We start from the raw sequence: 20209 nt of genomic DNA, 5'->3' as shown, positions 1-20209 counted from the left end.
AGACTTTAGGGGTTGATTTTACCATGCTAAAGTGCATATATAAACTGTTATACTGGCATTTTCTGATAAAGATGTAACATATTTGATACAGAATTGTAAGGGAGAATTTTAGTGGGTTAGATGGATTTAAAACAGACAAAATGGCAGCAAAGGAGATTATAACGTCTGTTTACTTTCAACCAAATTAGTCCTGGCCTGCGGAAAACAGTACACACGGACAGGCAACGTTCATGCACAGGTTAATGGAACTGTCTTTATCGCTCTATTTATTTGTTAATTTAAAAATGAATGCTAGGACAGCATTCAGTTTTGTTTGCTGAAGTGAAAAAATCTACATGTAATTAAATAAGCATATTCACGCTGTCTTAATCTTACAATACCTATGGAAGGCTGATCCTCTCAAAGTGCATGGTAGGGTGTTCCAACGACTAGGTGTGCTGTCCCTTTACAAAGTCCCTGTGACTAATGAAGGAGTTGTGGTGATCTCAGGGTATAGTTACAATCCCTCTTGAGTAGACAGTCACTCCTCTGAAAATAAGAGGGTACCAGCGCATCAACAAATCCCTTAAGAGTCAGCAAGAGTATAAACGTGTGGAGTCTGTGCAGTTTCAGAGCACTAGTGTTGGCGTCACACCTGTGTGGAACGACAAGATGAACTCCACAATGATCTTCATCCTCCTCGGTCTGGCTGCGCAGACAGGCACACTTCCACTTCAGGTACACGTTGTTGATCACATCAAGGCTATGGGTGTTAATGCAGGTACTGTATCATTACTAACGTCTGTGTCTCTCTTTAAGAAGAATTCTGCACTGAATGAAGAAGCCACGAGATTTAAAAGAGCCTTCTCAGGTATCCAGAGTACATCAATCTTGTCAAGTTTATTCTGTTAGTTGTGTGCTTACATTGCCTGATTAAACTATTTTATAAGAAGTAATACTTCAGGGCTCCTGAGTGGCGCATCCAGTAAAAGCACTCGCTAGAGTGCAGGATGCGCTCTATAGCCTGGATGTCACGAGTTCGAGCCCAGGCTATTCCACAGCCGACCGTGGGCGGGAGCTCCCAGGGGGCGGCGCTCAATTGGCCGAGCGTTGCCCGGGGGGAGGGAGGGGTTAGGTCGGCCAGGGTGTCCTCGGCTCACCGCGCACCAGCGACCCCTGTAGTCTGGCCGGGCGCCTGCGGGCTTGCCTGTAAACTGCCCAGAGCTGCATTGTCCTCCGACGCTGTAGCTCTGAGGCGGCTGCACGATGAGTCTGCAGAGTGTAAAGAAGCGGGCGGCTGACGGCACACGCTTCGGAGGACAACGTGTGTTCCTCTTCGCCCCTCCCGAGTCAGCGCAGGGGTGGTAGCGGTGAGCTGAGCCTAAAAATAATTGGGCATTTCAGATTGGGGAGAAAATAATAAAAACTAATTGGCAACGACTAAATTTAAAAAAATAAATAAATAAATAAAAGTAATACTTCAAGTTGTTTCTCAATCTAATTATACAGTATTGTACTATTATACTCTTATAATTCAATGTAGAATATTACAGATGTAATTGTCTATTTATTCAGCAAGACTGTATAATTGTCAGTAATGCAAATGCAATTAAGTCTGAACTGACCATTTTCTATAGAATATATAGCCGATTAATTTGAATAAAACATAGATAAACATATATATAGATATAGATATAGATATAGATAGATAGATAGATATCCTTAAAAACAGTCCCACCTCTCATTAGCATATCTTCATTATTTTCCTGGAGATTGTTTTGTTTTTCAGACTTCTGGATAAGTCCACATTTCTTGCCACCACACTATAGATTCAAGGGACTTGTGAGAAAGTTCTCATGCCAATGAAAGTTCTATAAATGCCCTTTGTCGTAGATCCTTGAAGAAAGGTTGTTCTTTCATAACTCTCTGGAATACCAAGAGAAACTAAAAACTAAGACATTTCAAAGTCTTCCACTGTTTTGTCCTCCTTCGACTGAAAAGTTATTTTCTTAACAATAATTACTAATGGGTGGTCGCTATTAGTTTTAGACTGAATGTGATAAAATACCAAATAAACAATGTTTAGATTCATGTATGTAAAATCACTAAATTTCAGCGGGCTGTAAAAGCAAAATCATTTTTCATCATTAATGATATTTCACCAAGTTGTCAAAATAGCATTCAGTGCTTTTCTCAGATAAAGACACACTGACAGGGTTCTGTTTGCAGATGAGCAAATGGCATTGGAGGACGGGACTGCAATGGACAAAATCCTGGAGCTGAATGAATACGAGCGTAAGGGTCTCACTGCAAATAGGATGAAGCATTGTATGAGACAGGCTGGGCTCTCTTCACAAAGCCTTAGAGACAGGAATTATTAAAGAATGTTCTTCAAAGTCAACTTTTAGAAATAACCCAACAACAGTGTACAAAATATTCACGAATATCAAACTAACAAATACAACATGTTAAACTTTGCAAACAGGAGCTGTTGTGCACCATACTGTATTTGGGTTTTGTTTTCTTAAAGTTTTATAGTTATGTTTTGGAGTTTTAATGGTAAAATATTAATTAGATTATCTTAAAACGCACATATTTCAATAAATACTGACAAATATGTTATCAAACTAAAACATACATTAAAATAATAATTATGATCATTTTAATTTGGATCTGGCTGAAACTAAAAGCCAAACGGTTAGTGGTATCAGAAACCTGGAGCCAAAATTAAGAGCTGCAAACACTGTCTTCTTACTGAAAAAACCCCTGTGCTCTCTTTACATTTCAGTGAATAGCAATCCAGCAGGTCTCACTTTCACAGAGGGCGACATCGCAGTCTCAAACAAAAGAAGTGCCATTACCTGTAGTGGAAACAGCTGCTTGTGGCCGAAATCCGTCGACGGCTTTGTGTATGTTCCGTACATCATATCACCAGAGTACAGTGAGTATACTGAACACTATTTCATATCAGGCTTTTTCCCTGACCACACATCAGCTCAGCACTAAAACACCATGTTTTACTATTTATCTTGTAGACAATAGGGACAGAATTACAATTGAAATCGGAATGCAGGATATTTCTACCGGCACCTGTATCAAGTTCGTCCCACGCACGCACCAGGCCGATTATCTTGACATCCAGCCGAGATTTGGGTGAGTCCTTTTCTTTAGAACTTTAGCAGAACTAAATGGAGCTTGCCTGGACCATCCCTCTAGCCAATTATAACTCAGCAGGGAAGGGTTAATGAGGACATAAGGAAGGGATTGGAGCACTTGAGAAGAACACTGGATTACATTATTCTATCCATGGCTATCCCCGGTTTACCCCTTTAAAAAGTGTTTGTTAAAATCCAGGTGGCTTTACCAGTGCTGGAAAATACTCAAAATCTAGGGGTGGCTTACCCTGGCAGGATAAAAGCTGATCAAATCAGTCTTTAATTCTTTAAATAAAACAAGTCACAACTCTCATCAGCATAAAGCTTTCTTCATTATTTTCCTGGAGATCGTTTTGTTTTTCAGACTTCGGGATAAGTCCACATATCTTCCCACTACACTATAGATTCAAGGGACTTGTGAGAAAGTTCTCATGCCAATGAAAGGTCTATAGGTGGCCTTCAGGAATACCAAGATAAAAACTAACACAGAAACATTTCAAAGTTTTTTAGTGTTTTATCTTTCTTTGACTGAGTTGAGTTATCGATGAACTACTCCCCCCCCCCAAAAAAGATATTTCCTAACAATGGTTATTAATGGGTGGTCCAAACAACCCAGTGTCCAAGCAGGGCTATAAAAAAAGCATCTAGGTGCAGGTATATTAAGAGCACAGCACAACTCAAAATGCATACAAGCCCAGACCTTGCTTACTGCAGGATACCGCACTACACCACAATGAACTCAAAGTGCTCCACTGGAAATGAAAGTAGTACCACCAAACACATTCTGTAACCATTCTAAGTAAACGTTTTATACACATATATGCGCATTGCTACGAGTTTACCCCCCTCTCCCCTCCCCTGTCTTGCAGCTGCTGGTCCTACCTGGGTGTTAATGGAGGCCCTCAGGCCCTGTCTCTTCAGTCTCCGGGCTGCATGTGGTCTGGAATCGCCTCTCACGAGCTGATGCACGCTCTGGGCTTCGTCCATGAACAGTCTCGCTCTGACAGAGACAACTACGTAACTATACTGTGGGACAACATTTTAAAAGGTTGCTGTTTCACATTATTAAAGTTTTGGGCTACATCTAAATGCAAGTCTGTATTGAGGATTTGGAGGGAATGTGTGACTTTGTACTGAAACTGGGGTTTGGTTTGAATAAAACATTAATACATAACCCTCCCTCCTATTATACAGATCGCGAGTATAATTTTGAGAAGTACAAGACTAACAATCTCAACACTGGATACGACTATGGATCCATTATGCATTATGGAAGGTGAGTCTTACAAAGTACTATCGATTTGCACATTCGAACAGTATGCAAATGTAAATAATAGCCAAACCAGAGCACATCGATGATGCATCTGACAGTACTCAACTTCAAAGTTACTGTAAAATACAGGAATGAAGTTTCACACATGGGGTTTGTATTGAATTTATGGTCTGTCCCACACAAAGTAGTGGATATAGATGTTCAACGATAGTCAGAAGTGTAAGTTTGTACAGGTGAACAGCTAATTTAACCATGCAACTGCAGTAGTACCTGCACATTAATTTTTTCCCCGGTGACAAACAGCTTGAGAGGTTGCAGGACAAATGGATCAGAGCTGCAGAGACCACTGCACCAGGCAGCAGTGTTCACAAGTCGGGACAGTGAAAAATCGTTTGCGTAACTCTCATCTGAGCCCCTAGGGCAGTGGTGCACTGCAAAAAACTGCAGGATTTTATTCCAACTGCACCCTAAAGTACTTTATTGGACCTTATTAGACGCTTAATTGGTCCAATTAACTAATTTAGGGTATGGTTAGAACAAAAACCAGGAGGGACTCCGGCCCTCCATGACCCGAGTTGTGCACCACTGCCCTAGGGGATCCGTTCTTGCACTTCCTCGGACTGCTGCAGACACTACAGTGGACGGTCAGTGTGGATGTGGGCACATTCATGTTCTCCAATGAATCAAGGGTCCAGCTCTGCTTGTTTAATCTTGTCTTGTGCCGCAGGTTTGCTTTCTCCGAGGATGGTGCGCCCACAATTATTCCAAAACCTGATCCACATGTACTAATTGGACAGAGAGATGGCCCCAGTGCTACTGACCTCCTGAAAATAAATAAACTCTACAACTGTGGTGATTATTAACCTCTGAAAACAGGTACACACAATAATCTTCTCTGATTTAATTATGGTACGAGTGTCTCTACTCGTATTTCGTTCAAGTCAACAATTTACAGTAATACCAAGTTATGGATAGTTAAATATATACCCATGGTACTTGGCTTTAGTATAATGAAAGGTAACCTGCTTATTTGTATTTTTCACTATATATATATATATATATTATATATATATATATATATATATATATATATATAGTGGATGTTTGCTGTCAAACTCCAGATCATATAAAAGACTATATCATGAAAGCATGTATTTTATTAAAGTATTTCTTCCCTATTAAAACAGACATTTACAATCTCAACTTTGAAAGATAATATAACTCTATAATACAAAAAGAGGTATCCAAACACATATACTCCAGTGGCATTTGCAAATGAAAAAGAGAATGAAGTTGAAAAAAAAGTGCAATAAATAATGTATACAATACAGTAAGATAACCACTTCAACAAATGATACTTTAAAATATGTCGCTGTTCTTTATTTTCTAGAATTTATTTGAAATTTGACTCATCTGAAGCCAATTTGTCCTGCCAAAACACAAAACTCCACTCTCTTCCTGCCCATCTGAGCCTCGCCCTAACCCTGCACACACACATTAGAAACTAGAATGAATGGAGTCCCAATACATGCAATACAAGAAGAAATGGGGAGAGGAAACTAGGTGCTTCCCAACAATGAACTGGGTCAGGATTAAATGGTTTTCACTCGAGAGACAATGAAAATAATGTCTGAAAAACAATCAATATAAATCTAACCTGGCAGCAGTTCAAATACCACTGCTATTCCTATTCAACAATCAGCATTAATGTATATTAATGAATACATCTTTTCTATATTGTATTAATGTTTTTTGTTTTGTTCTTTTGAATAGGCATGTAATGCGAACAAGCCAACATGGGACTGGCATTACCTCCATTCCAACAAGAGGACTACAATTTGAAGAATGTCTTCTCTGTAGAATAGTGCTACCCTTGCATTTGTGAATAAAGATTTTCACCACAGAATTGTACTGTTGTCTAATTTGTGTACAAAGAGAAACTACTACAAGTCTTAAGTTACTTGCAGTGTTCTGCATTCCAGCTATCTACATACAAAGCTTCACCTGCAGTGACAGTGAGAGTGTGTGTGTGTTTCAGAGGGTCTGATGTGGACATGTTTATTCATGGTGTGGAGTAACATGGATCTGCTATTTTCCCCACTTAATGTTTTTATAGTAAATCAAATTCAACTGAAAGCATCGTTGCACAAGACCACCAAACTCCCCTCCAACTCTCACCAACCCATACTGACTGGATGGAATTGTTCTAGAACGTCATATGTTCTTGCTTCACAGAATGCTAATTGTTCTGTGGTATTTAAATTGCAAATGATAGAACTCTCTGTTGGAACATTTTATTTAGATATACATTAATTTTTGGTCTTGGAATACAACTCACAGAATGGGTTAAACATTAAGTCAGATTGTAGTTAAATTCCTAGTTAGACAGTAAGTTGATAAAGATCTTTCTGGTCACTTTGTCTTTGCTAGGACAAGACTGACCTCCAAGACATTTTATGAGGGTTATAAAAACGAGCTACTTTAAAGAGAGAAACTGGATTGAACCAGATGCTTTGAAGCTAGGGTTAGGATAAATGGACAGTGACAAGAGATTTGTGTCTTTCTGATTGGTTTAAGAAAATAATCATGATGTCATTGAGAGACTGCATTTAAACTGAGAATACTAAAATGTTCTTTGTATTGCTCTGATCCATGCTTGGAGAGAGGATACCTGCAAACTGTTGTCACCATGTAACCTTTAAGATGTCTGGTTGTAACTTTGCAACTGAACTTTTATCTTCAATAAACTATACTTCTCTGGAGTCAAAGCAGCAGCCTGCAACTGCTCTTTCGTTTGTTTTACTCTCAGAAGAGTCTACATTAGTTAGAACTAAAATCTAAAAAGTAACAGAGGTCTAACTAATAAATACATCCACCTCAAAAAAGGTGTTTTACTTGTACAAGTCTTGAAGAGAAGAACAGCAAAAAAGATAAAGAATGCTGTTGTATGTTTACTTTGCATTCATTCAGGTAAGTTTACAAACACAGTTCGCTAAAATATAAAAAACTACCTACAATTTTAGTAATGTGTAGTTATAGAAGAGATACCAAATCTGGTACATTCATCACATTTAAGTCATTACATTTAACCACAAAAGAGAAAAAGGTTTTCTTAAAAATATTTATTTGCTTTCTAGAAACATGGACATAAAAACAACATTTAACATTTTTTACACCTCATCGGCCCTTCAAGGATTTTGGCTTAAAGGACAATACAAACAAATATACAAAAATGTGTAGCAACCAGCAAATCACTCATGAAAACAGTGAAAGTATTTACACAAAAGGAAAACGTGCTCAAAATTTGCTCCTTCACAACACACACGTTTGAAAGGTGAAAGTGACCACCCCCCGTGGATAACTGCAAAACTTCAGTACTACAAATTACATTTTTCAAAAATGTGATTATTGCATATAGTGTACAGAAAATAAATTTGCCCATGGCTACCATTAAATCATCATGTATCTATTACGTTTAAAAGTAACAGACTGCAAAGGAAAGGATGGATTCAGTGCTGATTCTTCATAATAAAGTTCTTTCATCTTTTAGAAATTCTGCTGTAAGGAGGTCCTGGGGAGGGCCCTGCAGAATGAAACAGATTCACATTCAAATCCAAACAAAACCCCCCCAAAAACAAATATTAAAAGTCAATCAGTCCTACGCATGGCTAGGATTAGGCAAAAGCTTTATACAGTTAAACCGTAGTTACTCCTCATTAGCATAGTATTTACTTTATGAATGATCTCATTTAGAAGTTACATGATTACAAAGCAATAGCTTACTGTTTATGAAAGTGGTTTAAGTTTTGGCTTGTTTTTTACCTGATGAAAGGCCTCCTAACTGCTGCTGGACCACTTCTAAATGGTGAATATAGTCAGTCAGAGAGTCCTGAGAGGTGAATGATCGAGACGGGCCAGGAGAGTGGTAAGACCTGGGCAATAGGATAAAGAATCTCATTTGAACTGAATTTCAGATCAAGATGCACATATGGAGGTAGGGGTACGCAGGCAGAAACAGCTACGTATCCTGCCTGTAGAACCAACAAGGACCACAAAATAGCATAATTGCACCTATTTATAGAGGAAACAAAGTTCCTGAAATCTATCTAATCTATCTAATTCTAATCTATCATACCTTGGTCACAATCTAGAAATTCCATATTTCTGATTCCACTATACCTTATGTTTTACCTTATTTTAGACTGTTTAAGAGTGCTTGTACATCAAATACATGTTTGCTTCCTACAGCATTCATATTTTTCTGTACGAACTGAAACATCCGTATCAAAAATCATACATAATGTAAAATTATTTTATACTGTAATAAAGGGTTTATATAAAAACCCATAAGAGTGGAGGATTTTTGTATCAATTTCTGTCTTTTCTTATTCGTGTGTGCCAGGGGTGAGTGCAGTTTTGACATTGTCTATTCTGAGTTTACTGTCAGGGGCATAGGATAAGCAGATACAAAATTCCACAGAATCTCACAGAAATCCATCACACTGGTGAAAACATATCGTGCAAGAACAAAAACAACTGGAGCAATGCCGTCCTGTCTTCCATTCTCACGGTATATTATCTGCTTTATAATAACAAACTGTTTGTAATTCAAATGCTGCGCATATCTTGTGCTTGAGGGATGAAACTCTCTTATGTATAAATGATGACGTAACCCAGCGTCCGGAGCTCGGGTGTACATTCTACTGAGACCGGAGCTCGCTGCTCTGTTTGTATTCTATTACTACAAGAAACCATCTTATTTTTACTACCTTTACACGTTAGTGGTGTGTGTTTCTTACAATAAGGTTAAGCGTTGTTGTTTTCTTGAACCACTTTTAATCTCAATCTTTCAGGGGAAATTGTGAAAGTGGTACTCGCTTGTTGCATTTCAATCCAGGACCTTGTTCCAACCAGCTACATTTTATTTGAACATGCCAGGAATAGTTGGCAAAAAAGCCCTTGACTGCAAGAGGCACCAACGAGTACCACTCAGCTGTAAGATTATTTACCTGTTGTGGAGCCTGTAAGGGGATTTAGGGGGCTGATGCAAGTGTGCAATGGCACTTCTGTGGAGAATTTCAGTTTCTCGAGTTGGAGGAGAATTAAAGGTAACTCCAGGGTGCTGCCTTAAGACTTCTGTCCTGAAGCCAGGACCTGGAAAAGGATTTCACAAAAATGAGGACTTAAGCATGGTTAAACTATGCAGTATTCAAGCAAATTCTATTCTCCGGTTTGCTGATTCAATATTGCTTATTGGTTGCTAACATTTCTATGGATTGTTCCTTGCAACGACGACATTAAGTAAAACATCATGTATGCACAGTAAAAAAGGACACAAGTTGCTTGAGCAACCCCTTGTGTAAGCAAGCATTACTGTACATCCATGAAGAATGACAAAATAGTCTCTCTGGGAAAGGATCATAGCAAACCTTCTGCAGGGATTCACAAGCTTTTCTGGAACAGTAAGTTTGTTTGGGGGGAAAAAATAAATAAATAAAAAACTACCTTCACTGTGTGTGCTTCCATTCACAGCAACAACCTGTATCGGTCCTTTTTTGGTGGCTTTCTGCCACTTCTTCACCAAAAATCTCAGCCTGTGGGTGAAGACAAAAGAATGATTGAAGTGAGCAACATTAACATTAGAAAAGCCGCTCCCATTGTAAATCTTAGCGGCTGCCTGTTTATAGTACACAATTAGATTACCTAGATATAGCGATGACAACTCGGACAGCAGATCTGAATTTGTTGATGGGTAGGGAGCGCGGTGCAGAGTTCTGGAGGTCTGCTGCGGAGGGGTACACCCCCATTCTGGCAATGAGGGACAGGGTTGCTTGCTCACAATCCTGAAATCCACCCAAGAGGAGCAGCAAGTATTTCTTCTGGTACACCAGAGCCTTCCTGAAGCTCTCTGCTCTCATGTACCTCCCATAAAGGCGGTTAATCTGCTTTAAAAAAAATTGGTTCCATGCAGTTCAGTCAATATACACAAAAAATGCATAACGGGCTGTCCCATTTTACAATGTGCCAATCCAACGTGTATTTAAAGAACATACAAAAAGTAAATCTCCCTGTTGAACAACAACTCCAGTCATGATAGGAAAGACAGTAGGTCTGACTGACACTCTGTAATCAGGTACGTCTATATCCAAGACGACAAAAATGACTGTTTCACAAGGAAAAGTCTCACAAGCAAAAGACTCTACACACTATTGTGGAAAACACAGTATGTAAACTTTCACCCTAAAAGAATGGGAATGGGAATCTACTACTGACAGTTTGACAGGTGTTTTTGTCTGCAGGCTGTATATGTACTATTTCCAGGCTCACTGTAGTAGACAATAAATGCCAAGACTGCAAGCTCTTGATGATTGAGGACAGGCTTACCTTAGCGTGGGAGACATCAGCAGCCAGGGGCCTGTTTTCAATTTCGGCTGTCACTCTTGACAGCTCAGACTCTGCCTTCTTGAGGGCACTGTGCAGGAAGGCTCTTTCCTTCTGCCAGACGGCCCTTTCTGAGGCCTGAACTGAATCAACCATCTCATGAGATCTGACCTGGAACAATAAAACCAAAAAAGTTAAATGTTAGTATAATTTTACAAAAACAAAACAAAAAAACCAAAAACAAACCAAAAGAAAAGCGTGGCAGGGGAGGAGGAGGAGGCAGAGGCAGCAACAGTTACTCATGGTAATGATGTTTGTTATTCAAACTATTAAAGCCTGGGTTTATAATATTACTGCAACACAATATTATAATGTTCAAGTCAATGGTTAATTGAGGGATTTTTCTAGGCTTCCAGAACCAGTGATGACTCCTCCATCCAGTTTACCTGTTCACTGCCTGCCCCTCTTTGCTTGTGGATTAGCAGTTCCTTTTCCAGTTTGGCTATCGTGCGTTTCAGGTCAATTTTTTCTTCGGTCAAAGCTCCCATACAAGTAGTCAGGTCTGCGTTCTCCTTCAGCAAACGCTCAGAAATTATTGATGAGGTTTGTACCGGCCTCTGCAAGAGGATTTATTCAGATCAATGGCAGGTAGAAATTAAGATTTGCATTTACAGAACCAATTGTAATATGCAGCGGTATCTCTATTGATAATCCTATGGCAACAGCTCATGTAGTGTTTTAAGATGATCTTAGGTAAACTCTTGTAATGTTACAGGATGAAGATGTTTGTTAATGTAACAAACGACATTTCCTATGATCTCACGATTGTGTGATTGTGGATTAATTCTCTCCACCTACCTGTGTACTTGAGCACAGATTCAGTAAATCATTGTCCAGCCCAGTCAGTGTTTTCAACAATAACTTCATATCCTCATCTTCAGTGTAGCTGCGACCATCCACAGTCCTAAAGAAAAATTACAACTTAATTGTGTGAACACCGATAGAGGTAACTGACGACACAGTGACGACTCAATTAGGTTCTTGTTTGTAGGAAACAAAATTACATTACCAAGTCACGCAACCAGTGGTAAAAGTAAACATCATTTACCTAGCACTAGAACTGTGTACCAAGTCCTTCAGTCTGAGAGTGGCCAGCTGTAGCTGCTGCCGAGTGAACTGCAGATGCTGCTGGTGAAGGAAGAAGCTCTTCCTGTCCGGAGACTGGGGGAAGGAGCAGCTGTGGCCCGTGCCGAGGACACCAGTCTGTTGGTGCTTACGAGAGGAGAGGTCTCGCTCCTGCTCCTCCAGTTCTGCGAGGGTCTGCTGTAGCTGTTTGATCCTCAGCTGGTCTCTTTGGTGCTGCAGCTCCATCTCATGCTGCCAGGCAAAGCACAGCAGAACAGTTAGCAAAACATTTATGATCTCATGAACTGTAACACTGTACTATAGACATGCTTCCTCCCAACAACATTTTGAAATGTGACTTTCTGCTCAAAGGGAAGCACCAAATCTCTATAAAAACACATAACAGAATTCCCTTACTATTTATAGATATTCAGCCCAATAATAAAATGACTGCAGTAGGGATGTGTTTACCAGTTTCTCACTGTCCCTCTCGTGTCGGCGGTCTTTCTCAGAAAGTGCCTGGCGATCTTGCCTCCTCTGCACCTCCCTCTGCTCCTCCCTGCTCCTCTCCTTCTGTTTTACGGACTGGATCTTCCCCTGAAGCTGCTCGATATCAGTCCGCAGCCGGGTCCCCTGCTGTCTCTCTGTCTCCAGGCTGCGCTCCAGCTCTTGTTTCTGGGTCTGCAGGGTCTCTAGAACAGTGCGGAGCTTGGCAGCAGTGTCATGCTCTCTCTGCGCCTCCTCGCGGCTCTGTTGAACTCCTGCCTCCAGCTGTCTCTTGGCCTGAATGGCCTGCTGCTGGGTCTTCTCCATCATGGCTGCCAGCTCCACGGTGCGCTCCCTCTCCTGGTCCAGCTGTGCCTGCAGCTGCTGGATGAAGTTGTGCTCCTGAGTGGCCACCCCCTCCCTCCGGAGAGCCTCCTCCTCCAGCCTCTGCTTGTACTCCTGGGCTAGACGCTGCTGCTCGCGGGCCAGGCCGTCGCTCAGTTCAGTAGTGCGCCCCTTCTCGATCTCGAGGAGCAGCTGGACCTCACCGAGCTTGCTGCGCTCCTGGGAGAGGAGGGCCTCACAGCGGGACTGCTCGATCTGCAGCTCCTTGCGCAGGTTGCTGTTGGCAATCCGCTCCTGCTCCAGAGCACTGCACAGCTGGCTGTTCTGGATATTTCGGTCTTCCAGAGATGTCTGCAATAACTAAGGATTACAAAAAAATAAAATAAAAACATAGAACTCAAATAAAAAATGTAAAGCAAAAATGTATAAAACTTTACTTAGTTATTATTATTATTATTATTATTATTATTATTATTATTATTATTATTATTATTTATTTATTTATTTATTTCTTAGCAGACGCCCTTATCCAGGGCGACTTACAATCGTAAGCAAATACATTTCAAGTATCACAGTACAAGTAATAATACAATTAAGAGCAAGATAAATAAAGTTAAAAGGTTTAACATCCCAGCTTAAATTATGGACTGTCATGCAGTATATAGAGAATAACTTCCCTAGAATAGAATACAAAAGGTTATCACATTGTACTTGGCAATGGCACTTGACATTTGTGTTCCACTTTTTCAATGCAGTATACCTGGATGATCAATTAAAAAAATTAAAAGTATTAGTTAAAAGTACCTCATGTGTCTGCCCTTCCTGATCGTTCCTCAGGATGTTCTTGAGTCTCTCCTGATCCAGGATGTCCTGGATCTCTTTCACTCTCTGCTGCTCCTTCTCCAGACTCTCCACAGCTGAGCACAGGTCAGCTTCCTGGCTCTCTAGGTTAGCCCTGGGGAAGGAAATCCATACATAAATATAAAGGTGATCCATTAACTCAAATTGAAATCAGAATTCTACGATAAAACTGAAAGTCAAAGCATACTGTCAAGTGAAGTACACTTAAGGCAGCACTAGCACTAAAATAAATAAATAAATAAAAATAAATAAACAAACAAACAAACTAAACTAAAGCTCAAAATCACAATAACCTAGTGGGTTTAGGATTACCCTTCCAACGTGGGGACCCTTAGAAATGGTCAAATACTTTGCAAGGCAGGCGCTTGGTACTGAGTAAACTACAATCTCTCATACAGAGGTCAGAAGGTCGGGTTGGAATCTACAGGTTACCTCAATTTTCTGATCTCCTTCTGCAGTTCTTGCTGAGCCTTCAAGGACCGCTCCAGCTCCTGATTGGTGTCAGACAGCTCCTGTTTCAGGTCTGTAACTGCATCCTGTTCAGATTTGAGGTGTGATCGCTGTTTAGTTGACCGTGCCTGCTCTGCTCTGAGGGAGTTCTGCAGATCGTTTACTATTGCCTGCTCCTGCTGCAACTTGTATTCCAGCAGCTCCACTAAAATAAAAAAAATATATAAAAAAATAAAACAAAACATTTGATATGTAGGTAGAACAACAAAATTGTAGCACGTTAACCAATAGGATCACCTAAACCTACTGCTTGAACCTACAATTAATATTTTGGTTCCTGGCAAAAATCAGAAATTATCTATGCAGATCTGCCATAATTTCAGATTGGACACCACCATCTTTCGGTAATTGTCCTTCCCTTAATTGAGCGGTTCTGTTTTTAACATTCCTTGTAACACTGCAGTTTATTTACTGGGTGCAGTCAACAGAGAACATTTTGGTCAAATAACGTGAAATCAAATCAAAAAGTCAGAGTTGCAGGCTTTTCATTGAGCACATCTATTCTTTCCTATTGTTAAGTTGACAGGAAATAAATTAACAGAGAACACAACATACACTTCAAAATGCTGCAGACTTCTCTCTCGGCCTTGTTGCCCCCTCACCTTGTCTGCGGAGCTGATGCTCCCGCTTGCTGGCCTGCTCCTCAGCAGTGGTCAGAGAGGCCTGCAGCTGTTGCAGCTGCTCCTGGCTCTGCAGGTGAGAGATCCTCTGCTGGGCCTGCAGGCTCTGAATCTCTGAAAGCAGGCTGCTCCTGTCTGCAGACAGGAGCTGCTCCAGGGCCACACGCTGCTGCTCATCCTAGATCACAAAGCAAGCAGAGGAATTACAGCAGGCAGAGGACCGCAGTCACAAACATTCCCACACTCATTGTGCTAAACTGGCTGCCACTGAAAACACCAAGTTTCCTCTGCGAGTCAATTGTCTTGCACCCTCTAGCGCAGGGGTGCCCAATCCTGGTCCTGGTGGACCAATTAAGCTTCTAATAAGGGCTTGATTGGTCCAATTAAGTAATTTAGGGCACAGATGCAACAAAAGCCAGGAGGGCATCGGCCCTCCAGGACCAGGATTGGGCACCCCTGCTCTAGCGGAACTCACCCAGAACATTATCAATTCAAAACAGCTCAAGACATCTTACTGGTTGTGCAACTTGTATTAGAAGACTTACATCTTCAACATAGATTTACTTTAAAAGAGGCCTAATTGTCAGATTGCATTTTAGTATCTATATTAAATCACCTGCACTAGTTGGACTAAGTATTTATTAATCACCTGCACTAGTTTCCCCTCACCTGTTCTTTAACAATGCTCTCCAGTCTTTCAGTCAGGATGCTCATGGCCCCAGACCCCTGGCTGCACAGGTGGGACTGCAGCTCTGCACGAAGCCAGTCCCTCTCACCATCAAACACACTGCGCACTGCCTGGAGCAGCTCTCTTCTCCAGTCGCTGTCTCCATTAGCTGCCTCCTAAAATAGGAACAGAGACAAAAACCAGACACTTGTCTCAGCAGACTGACTTGCATTACCAGTTTGAGAAGTGCATTCCACTCACCTGCATATTCATGCTAATGCTTCTGAATATTATGCTCATCTCTGTTCTTGATAATTCCATATTGTAAATGTATGTCAAGTAAAAGGCGTTAGCAGATCAGTGTTTTCTTTTTTTTCTATTCAGGAGGAAAATGGTCTGTAGCCAGAACACAATACAATCAAGGACTGGCAGATGTTTAATCTAGAGCCACACTCCTACTAGTGCTGGTTTGAAATGTGTTAAACTCGTCTTAAATGCACATGTAGCACAACATACCTCGTCTCCTTTATCAACCATTTTGGAAAGGAGCTCTTTAAGAGATTGTATGGTTTCCTGTAGAGCCTGTTTCTCTTTCAGCCAGCTGTCAGACAGTGTGCTGGGGAGAGGCCTAGTGTCCGGCAGGAAAACTGGGCGGGCCTGCTCAGAAAGAGCAAGCACTCGGCAACCCTCTTCATAAACCTTCTTCAACAAGCTCTGAAGAAAGAGACAACATTATAATCTCCAGACCAAAAAAATTGCTGTCTGCATATTTAAATATAAATAAAATGCAACTCCTCCCTGTGCAGTGCCAGACTGGTTCCAAAACGTGCTTTTTAACATTTAGGCTTGAACACGGCAAGGAGCCAGCATACCTTGGGGATTTACCAGTTTTGTATCTAGATACACCCATAGGGATTCAGGTGACACTACTAGTCACAAAGACTATTACAAAAATAAATCAATGCTTATTAAAAATGAATTTATCGGAGTTGGATTAAAACCTGTGAAATATTTTGCAAAGTTTACAATTACAACATCACAATATACAGAAGTCTTCTAAAACAAACATGAGCAGATATGGATGCTTGGTAGCTTCTCCACCGGTACACTCAACAACCCTCTGTAGATCTGTGCTTTACTCGTGCAGCCTGATGCTGTACCTGTAGCTCATTAGAAAGCATGTCCTCACTCCCCAGTGAAAACTCTGCTGGCCTGTCAGGGTTGTCAGCGAGTGACATGCCACGCTGCCGCAGATACTCCACAAAATTAGCATCCAAGCGTTCTGTAGTTTCCAGCTCCAACTTCAGTTTTGCCCCCAGATCTGAGCTTGCATCTAAAATCATAAATAAAATAAAATTACAAAAAAGTGCAGAGACTTCATATACAACTTAAACATTCTTATTAAACTGTACTGCCTCGACTGGAATTAATTGCATCTTAGTAGTCACTAGTATAAAAAAAATATATATATAATTTTTCTGTAGCAAGACAAATGAGTTTAACCCTTTCAGTTCTAGCACCGTATGTTAATTTAAAGTATTGACGGGACTCCCATTGATCAATATATATATTTTTTTAAATAATTTAGTCGTTACCAATTAGTTTTTATTATTTTCTCCCCAATTTGAAATGCCCAATTATTTTTAGGCTCAGCTCACCGCTACCACCCCTGCGCTGACTCGGGAGAGGCGAAGATGAACACACGCTGTCCTCCGAAGCGTGTGCCGTCAGCCGCCCGCTTTCTTTACACTCTGCAGACTCACCGTGCAGCCGCCTCAGAGCTACAGCGTTGGAGGACAACGCAGCTCTGGGTAGCTTACAGGCAAGCCCGCAGGCGACCGGCCAGACTACAGGGGTCGCTGGTGTGCGGTGAGCCGAGGACACCCTGGCCGACCTAACCCTCCCTCTCTCCCCCTGGACGACGCTCGGCCAATTGAGCGCCGCCCCTGGGAGCTCCCATCCACGGCCGGCTGTGGAATAGCCTGGACTCGAACTCGCGACGTCCAGGCTATAGAGCGCATCCTGCACTCTAGCGAGTGCTTTTACTGGATGCGCCACTCAGGAGCCCACTATATATAAAATATTTTTGTCCTTTTCTCCTGCATACTCAATAAAAGGAGGTTCTTTTTTTAATTATATACCTTACATTTCACATTCTTCAGCTCAACAAAAATAATTAAGGATTGAAAGGGTCAAGGACAATGTTCATTAACATCATATCTGGATAAATAAAAAGAAATGTTCCAATAACAACTTTGTTGCAACATAAGTTGTAAAGTTCACAGCGCAGGCAACTATTAGAAGGACCTTGTGTTAAGTTTGAAATGCACCACCTAGTTACGAGGTGCAAAGGACCCACTTTCTTTTGCAACAAACTTCATTAAATTATTCATTCATTTTTACTTATGAATGCATTCAACCCCCTGGTGCAGAAGCCAAAACACAAGTGTACTCTCCCAGTCGAAACCCGAGAGAGAGAGAGAGAGAGAGAGAGAGAGAGAGAGAAAGAAAGAAAGAAAGAAAGAAAGAAAGAAAGAAAGAAAGAGAGCTGCTTGGTGCTACTCACTGCTTGCATATCCATCGCTGACACACTCGTGTACAGAGAGTGTTGATTCTGTGTAAACAGGAGAGGCTGATGGAGTCAAGTCAAGGTTTTCAAGAGCTTTTGCCTGGGGGAAAAAAACTAAATGAAAAAAATTCCTTCAATTGAAAAGCTATGCACTGTAGGGTGTTTCACATCATGTGTTACCATACAATATACCAGTTATTCTTAAATTGAGACTGTTTTTTAGCTCTTCAGGAGACATGACATTTGACTCCCATGCTCAGGTAAAACTGATGAGGACACAAATTATTCTAAAATGTATCTTCAGGATTTTCAAAAAAATGCTTGTACTTATTTGTATTGGTGTGTATTAAAACAAAAAAAAAGGAGGGCTTTTTCTGGGCTTGCTGCTTGCCTATTATTACACCGTCAATGTGAAAGGCTGCAGGGTGCATAATACACAATGAAGAGTTACAGGAAAAGCAAGAAAGGCTATCGAGCTGTAAAACCAAAACACATGAATATTATTTCTCTGTTACAACCTGCAGTACAATGTTTAAAACAACCTTTTCCGTGTCAATAGAGTCCAGGACGGAGTAAGTCCCCTCTGAGAAGGGTGGAGATGCTTCTGTCGAGTGGCTGCTGTGCTCCTCACTGTCGCAGGTGAGGTGATCACTGGGCTCCGAGCAGTCCCGGTCCAGACCAGGGGATTTGCTGTGCAGGAGAGTCTGCCCAGTGCTGTGCAGAGTGTTGAGCTCAGAGAGGTGGGTGGAATTGAACCCGTATGTGTGCTCCATACTGGCATCGTATTTCCTCACAAGCTCAGGGGAGCAGAGAGAGCTCTCGTTGGAGAAGTTGTACAAGAAGCCGTGCGGTTTACCCGGGCCGGTCTGGCTGGAGCGTTCCTCTGGTTTTATTGTATTGCTCTGTTCTTTACACGTCTCATGTGCCTGGAATCCATACTGAGCTCTCAGCACCTCCACTTCATTCTTCTGGTGCGATAGCTCCTCCTCTTGCTTCGTGAAATCTTCTTGGAGCTTTCTCAGTTCCAATTTTAAACTTCCGTTGTGGCTCTCCAGGTCAGCAAGGGATCGATCTTTTTCCTAGTAAAGAAGTTGGAGGATTTTTAATGCGCTGTGCAACACAGATGCAATTCAATTGTATGTATTTATTTTAACTCCATTGTGATGTCTATCAAAAAAGGAAAGCAGATTTAAGAGGAGTCACTAACGTTCTAGCAAAAAGAAGGAAAATCAAATTGGAGGACAGCTCCATGTAAAAATTAGTAATTGGAGGCAATGATTAGAGGCCACCACCTCAAACATCATTCCATTATTTATTTATTTTTACATCCCAACATACCTGTCCCTCCTCCAGAAGCCTCTCTGTCTTCTCTGTGCTGGAGCTCAGGTCCTCCTTCACAGCAGACAGCTCTGCCCTCAGCTGAGAAAGCAGTGCCTGCAGGTCGCTCAGGGCCTCCTCCTTCTCCTTCAGGGCAGCCTCTGCTTTAGCCAGCGTTTCTTCAGCACAGCTCTGACAAAAAAAATTAAATTATACACACGACTGTATAATTGTTCAACTGCCACATTAACAGGATCCTTAGTAGTGAGGTTTGAAAATCCTCATTCCCATCCTGTTTGCCCCACAGCATAACAATTCTAAAACCTCTAGATCAGCAAAAATAAATAAATAAAATTTTTTTAAAAAAAGTGGGGGGGGATTAGTAGTAGAGGTAAACTGGATTAATGCCGATGGATCTGGCTAGACAAGGTACAAAACTTGTGTGTTATCTTCAGAACAGCCAGCCAAGCAATAAAAGCAAGACAAAATGGGACAAATTCCACGAATTGCAGATGTGAACTGTCAGTTCCCTTCTAAGCCACAGTTCCTCTTTCAAGGACTATACTTCCTTTTCCTGTGGGTGTCAGAGCCAATAACTCTTTAAAACCCAAGCAAGCGTGCCCATCCCAAATTTAAACTGAAATTACACGTTTACCATCTTCCAAAAAATCCCTCACTAGTGTGGTAGTACATTTAGGAACTAAATTCAATAATGTTTAAATGGCTAAAAGCCATTTTTTACAAGAGTCATGTTACATACCCCGCAAGGCTAAAAAGACAAAGGAATTAAAATCAATCATTCTCAGTCTTCATGCAGAAGCCCAAGAATTCTCCTTTATAAACCAAATATTCTGCTAAACAAAAACACCCAATATAGGAAAATTATCAATGCCTGAGCAACAAGACACTGAGCTGCATCTG

The 20209-nt window shown here is 41.1% G+C and overlaps 2 protein-coding genes across 9 annotated transcripts in view; one reads left to right on the top strand and one right to left on the bottom strand.

The window, feature by feature from the left end:
• The first annotated feature begins 612 nt into the window (after positions 1-612).
• On the top strand, positions 613-6300 carry LOC117407034 (hatching enzyme 1.2-like). 2 transcript variants are annotated; one of them, XM_059032106.1, is made up of 9 exons: positions 613-717; positions 802-850; positions 2209-2274; positions 2768-2920; positions 3015-3132; positions 4004-4182; positions 4329-4410; positions 5135-5283; positions 6181-6300. In XM_059032106.1, exons 1-8 carry the CDS (start codon positions 652-654, stop codon positions 5268-5270), a joined length of 849 nt encoding a protein of 282 aa, XP_058888089.1. In that variant the 5' UTR covers positions 613-651; the 3' UTR covers positions 5271-5283; positions 6181-6300. The 2 variants fall into 2 exon arrangements, with proteins under 2 accessions (XP_058888089.1, XP_058888088.1); XM_059032105.1 differs by having other exon boundaries at positions 799-850.
• Positions 6301-7514: 1214 nt separating this feature from the next.
• Positions 7515-20209, bottom strand: part of LOC117406234 (pericentrin-like) — a 56473-nt gene continuing 43778 nt past the window's right edge. For 4 of the 7 annotated variants that reach the window (XM_059032100.1, XM_034924197.2, XM_059032102.1 and 1 more), the window contains 19 exons: positions 19310-19480; positions 18514-19050; positions 17969-18071; positions 16563-16735; positions 15919-16116; positions 15405-15578; positions 14718-14913; positions 14038-14260; positions 13549-13699; positions 12385-13104; positions 11897-12165; positions 11647-11752; positions 11235-11405; positions 10792-10959; positions 10111-10352; positions 9913-10001; positions 9417-9561; positions 8230-8339; positions 7515-7990 (listed from right to left, as the gene is read on the bottom strand). In XM_059032100.1, the coding sequence (XP_058888083.1) occupies positions 7947-7990; positions 8230-8339; positions 9417-9561; positions 9913-10001; positions 10111-10352; positions 10792-10959; positions 11235-11405; positions 11647-11752; positions 11897-12165; positions 12385-13104; positions 13549-13699; positions 14038-14260; positions 14718-14913; positions 15405-15578; positions 15919-16116; positions 16563-16735; positions 17969-18071; positions 18514-19050; positions 19310-19480 (3990 nt within the window). In that variant the 3' untranslated portion in view covers positions 7515-7946. The remainder of the gene's footprint in view (positions 7991-8229; positions 8340-9416; positions 9562-9912; positions 10002-10110; positions 10353-10791; positions 10960-11234; positions 11406-11646; positions 11753-11896; positions 12166-12384; positions 13105-13548; positions 13700-14037; positions 14261-14717; positions 14914-15404; positions 15579-15918; positions 16117-16562; positions 16736-17968; positions 18072-18513; positions 19051-19309; positions 19481-20209) is intronic. The other 3 variants (XM_059032101.1, XM_059032103.1, XM_059032104.1) reach the window with 1 other exon arrangement.

Source organism: Acipenser ruthenus, chromosome 10 (genome assembly GCF_902713425.1).
Source record: "Acipenser ruthenus chromosome 10, fAciRut3.2 maternal haplotype, whole genome shotgun sequence".
Lineage (NCBI taxonomy): Eukaryota > Metazoa > Chordata > Actinopteri > Acipenseriformes > Acipenseridae > Acipenser > Acipenser ruthenus.
This window is presented reverse-complemented; position numbering and strand designations above follow the sequence as displayed.

Bases quoted from the DNA above. Each gene is read 5' to 3' on its own strand.
- LOC117407034 (XM_059032105.1), top strand. From the start codon at position 652: ATGAACTCCACAATGATCTTCATCCTCCTCGGTCTGGCTGCGCAGACA. The intron at 851-2,208 runs GTATCCAGAGTA...TTCTGTTTGCAG, and splicing joins ATTTAAAAGAGCCTTCTCAG to ATGAGCAAATGGCATTGGAG. The intron at 4,183-4,328 runs GTTGCTGTTTCA...CCTATTATACAG, and splicing joins GTGGGACAACATTTTAAAAG to ATCGCGAGTATAATTTTGAG.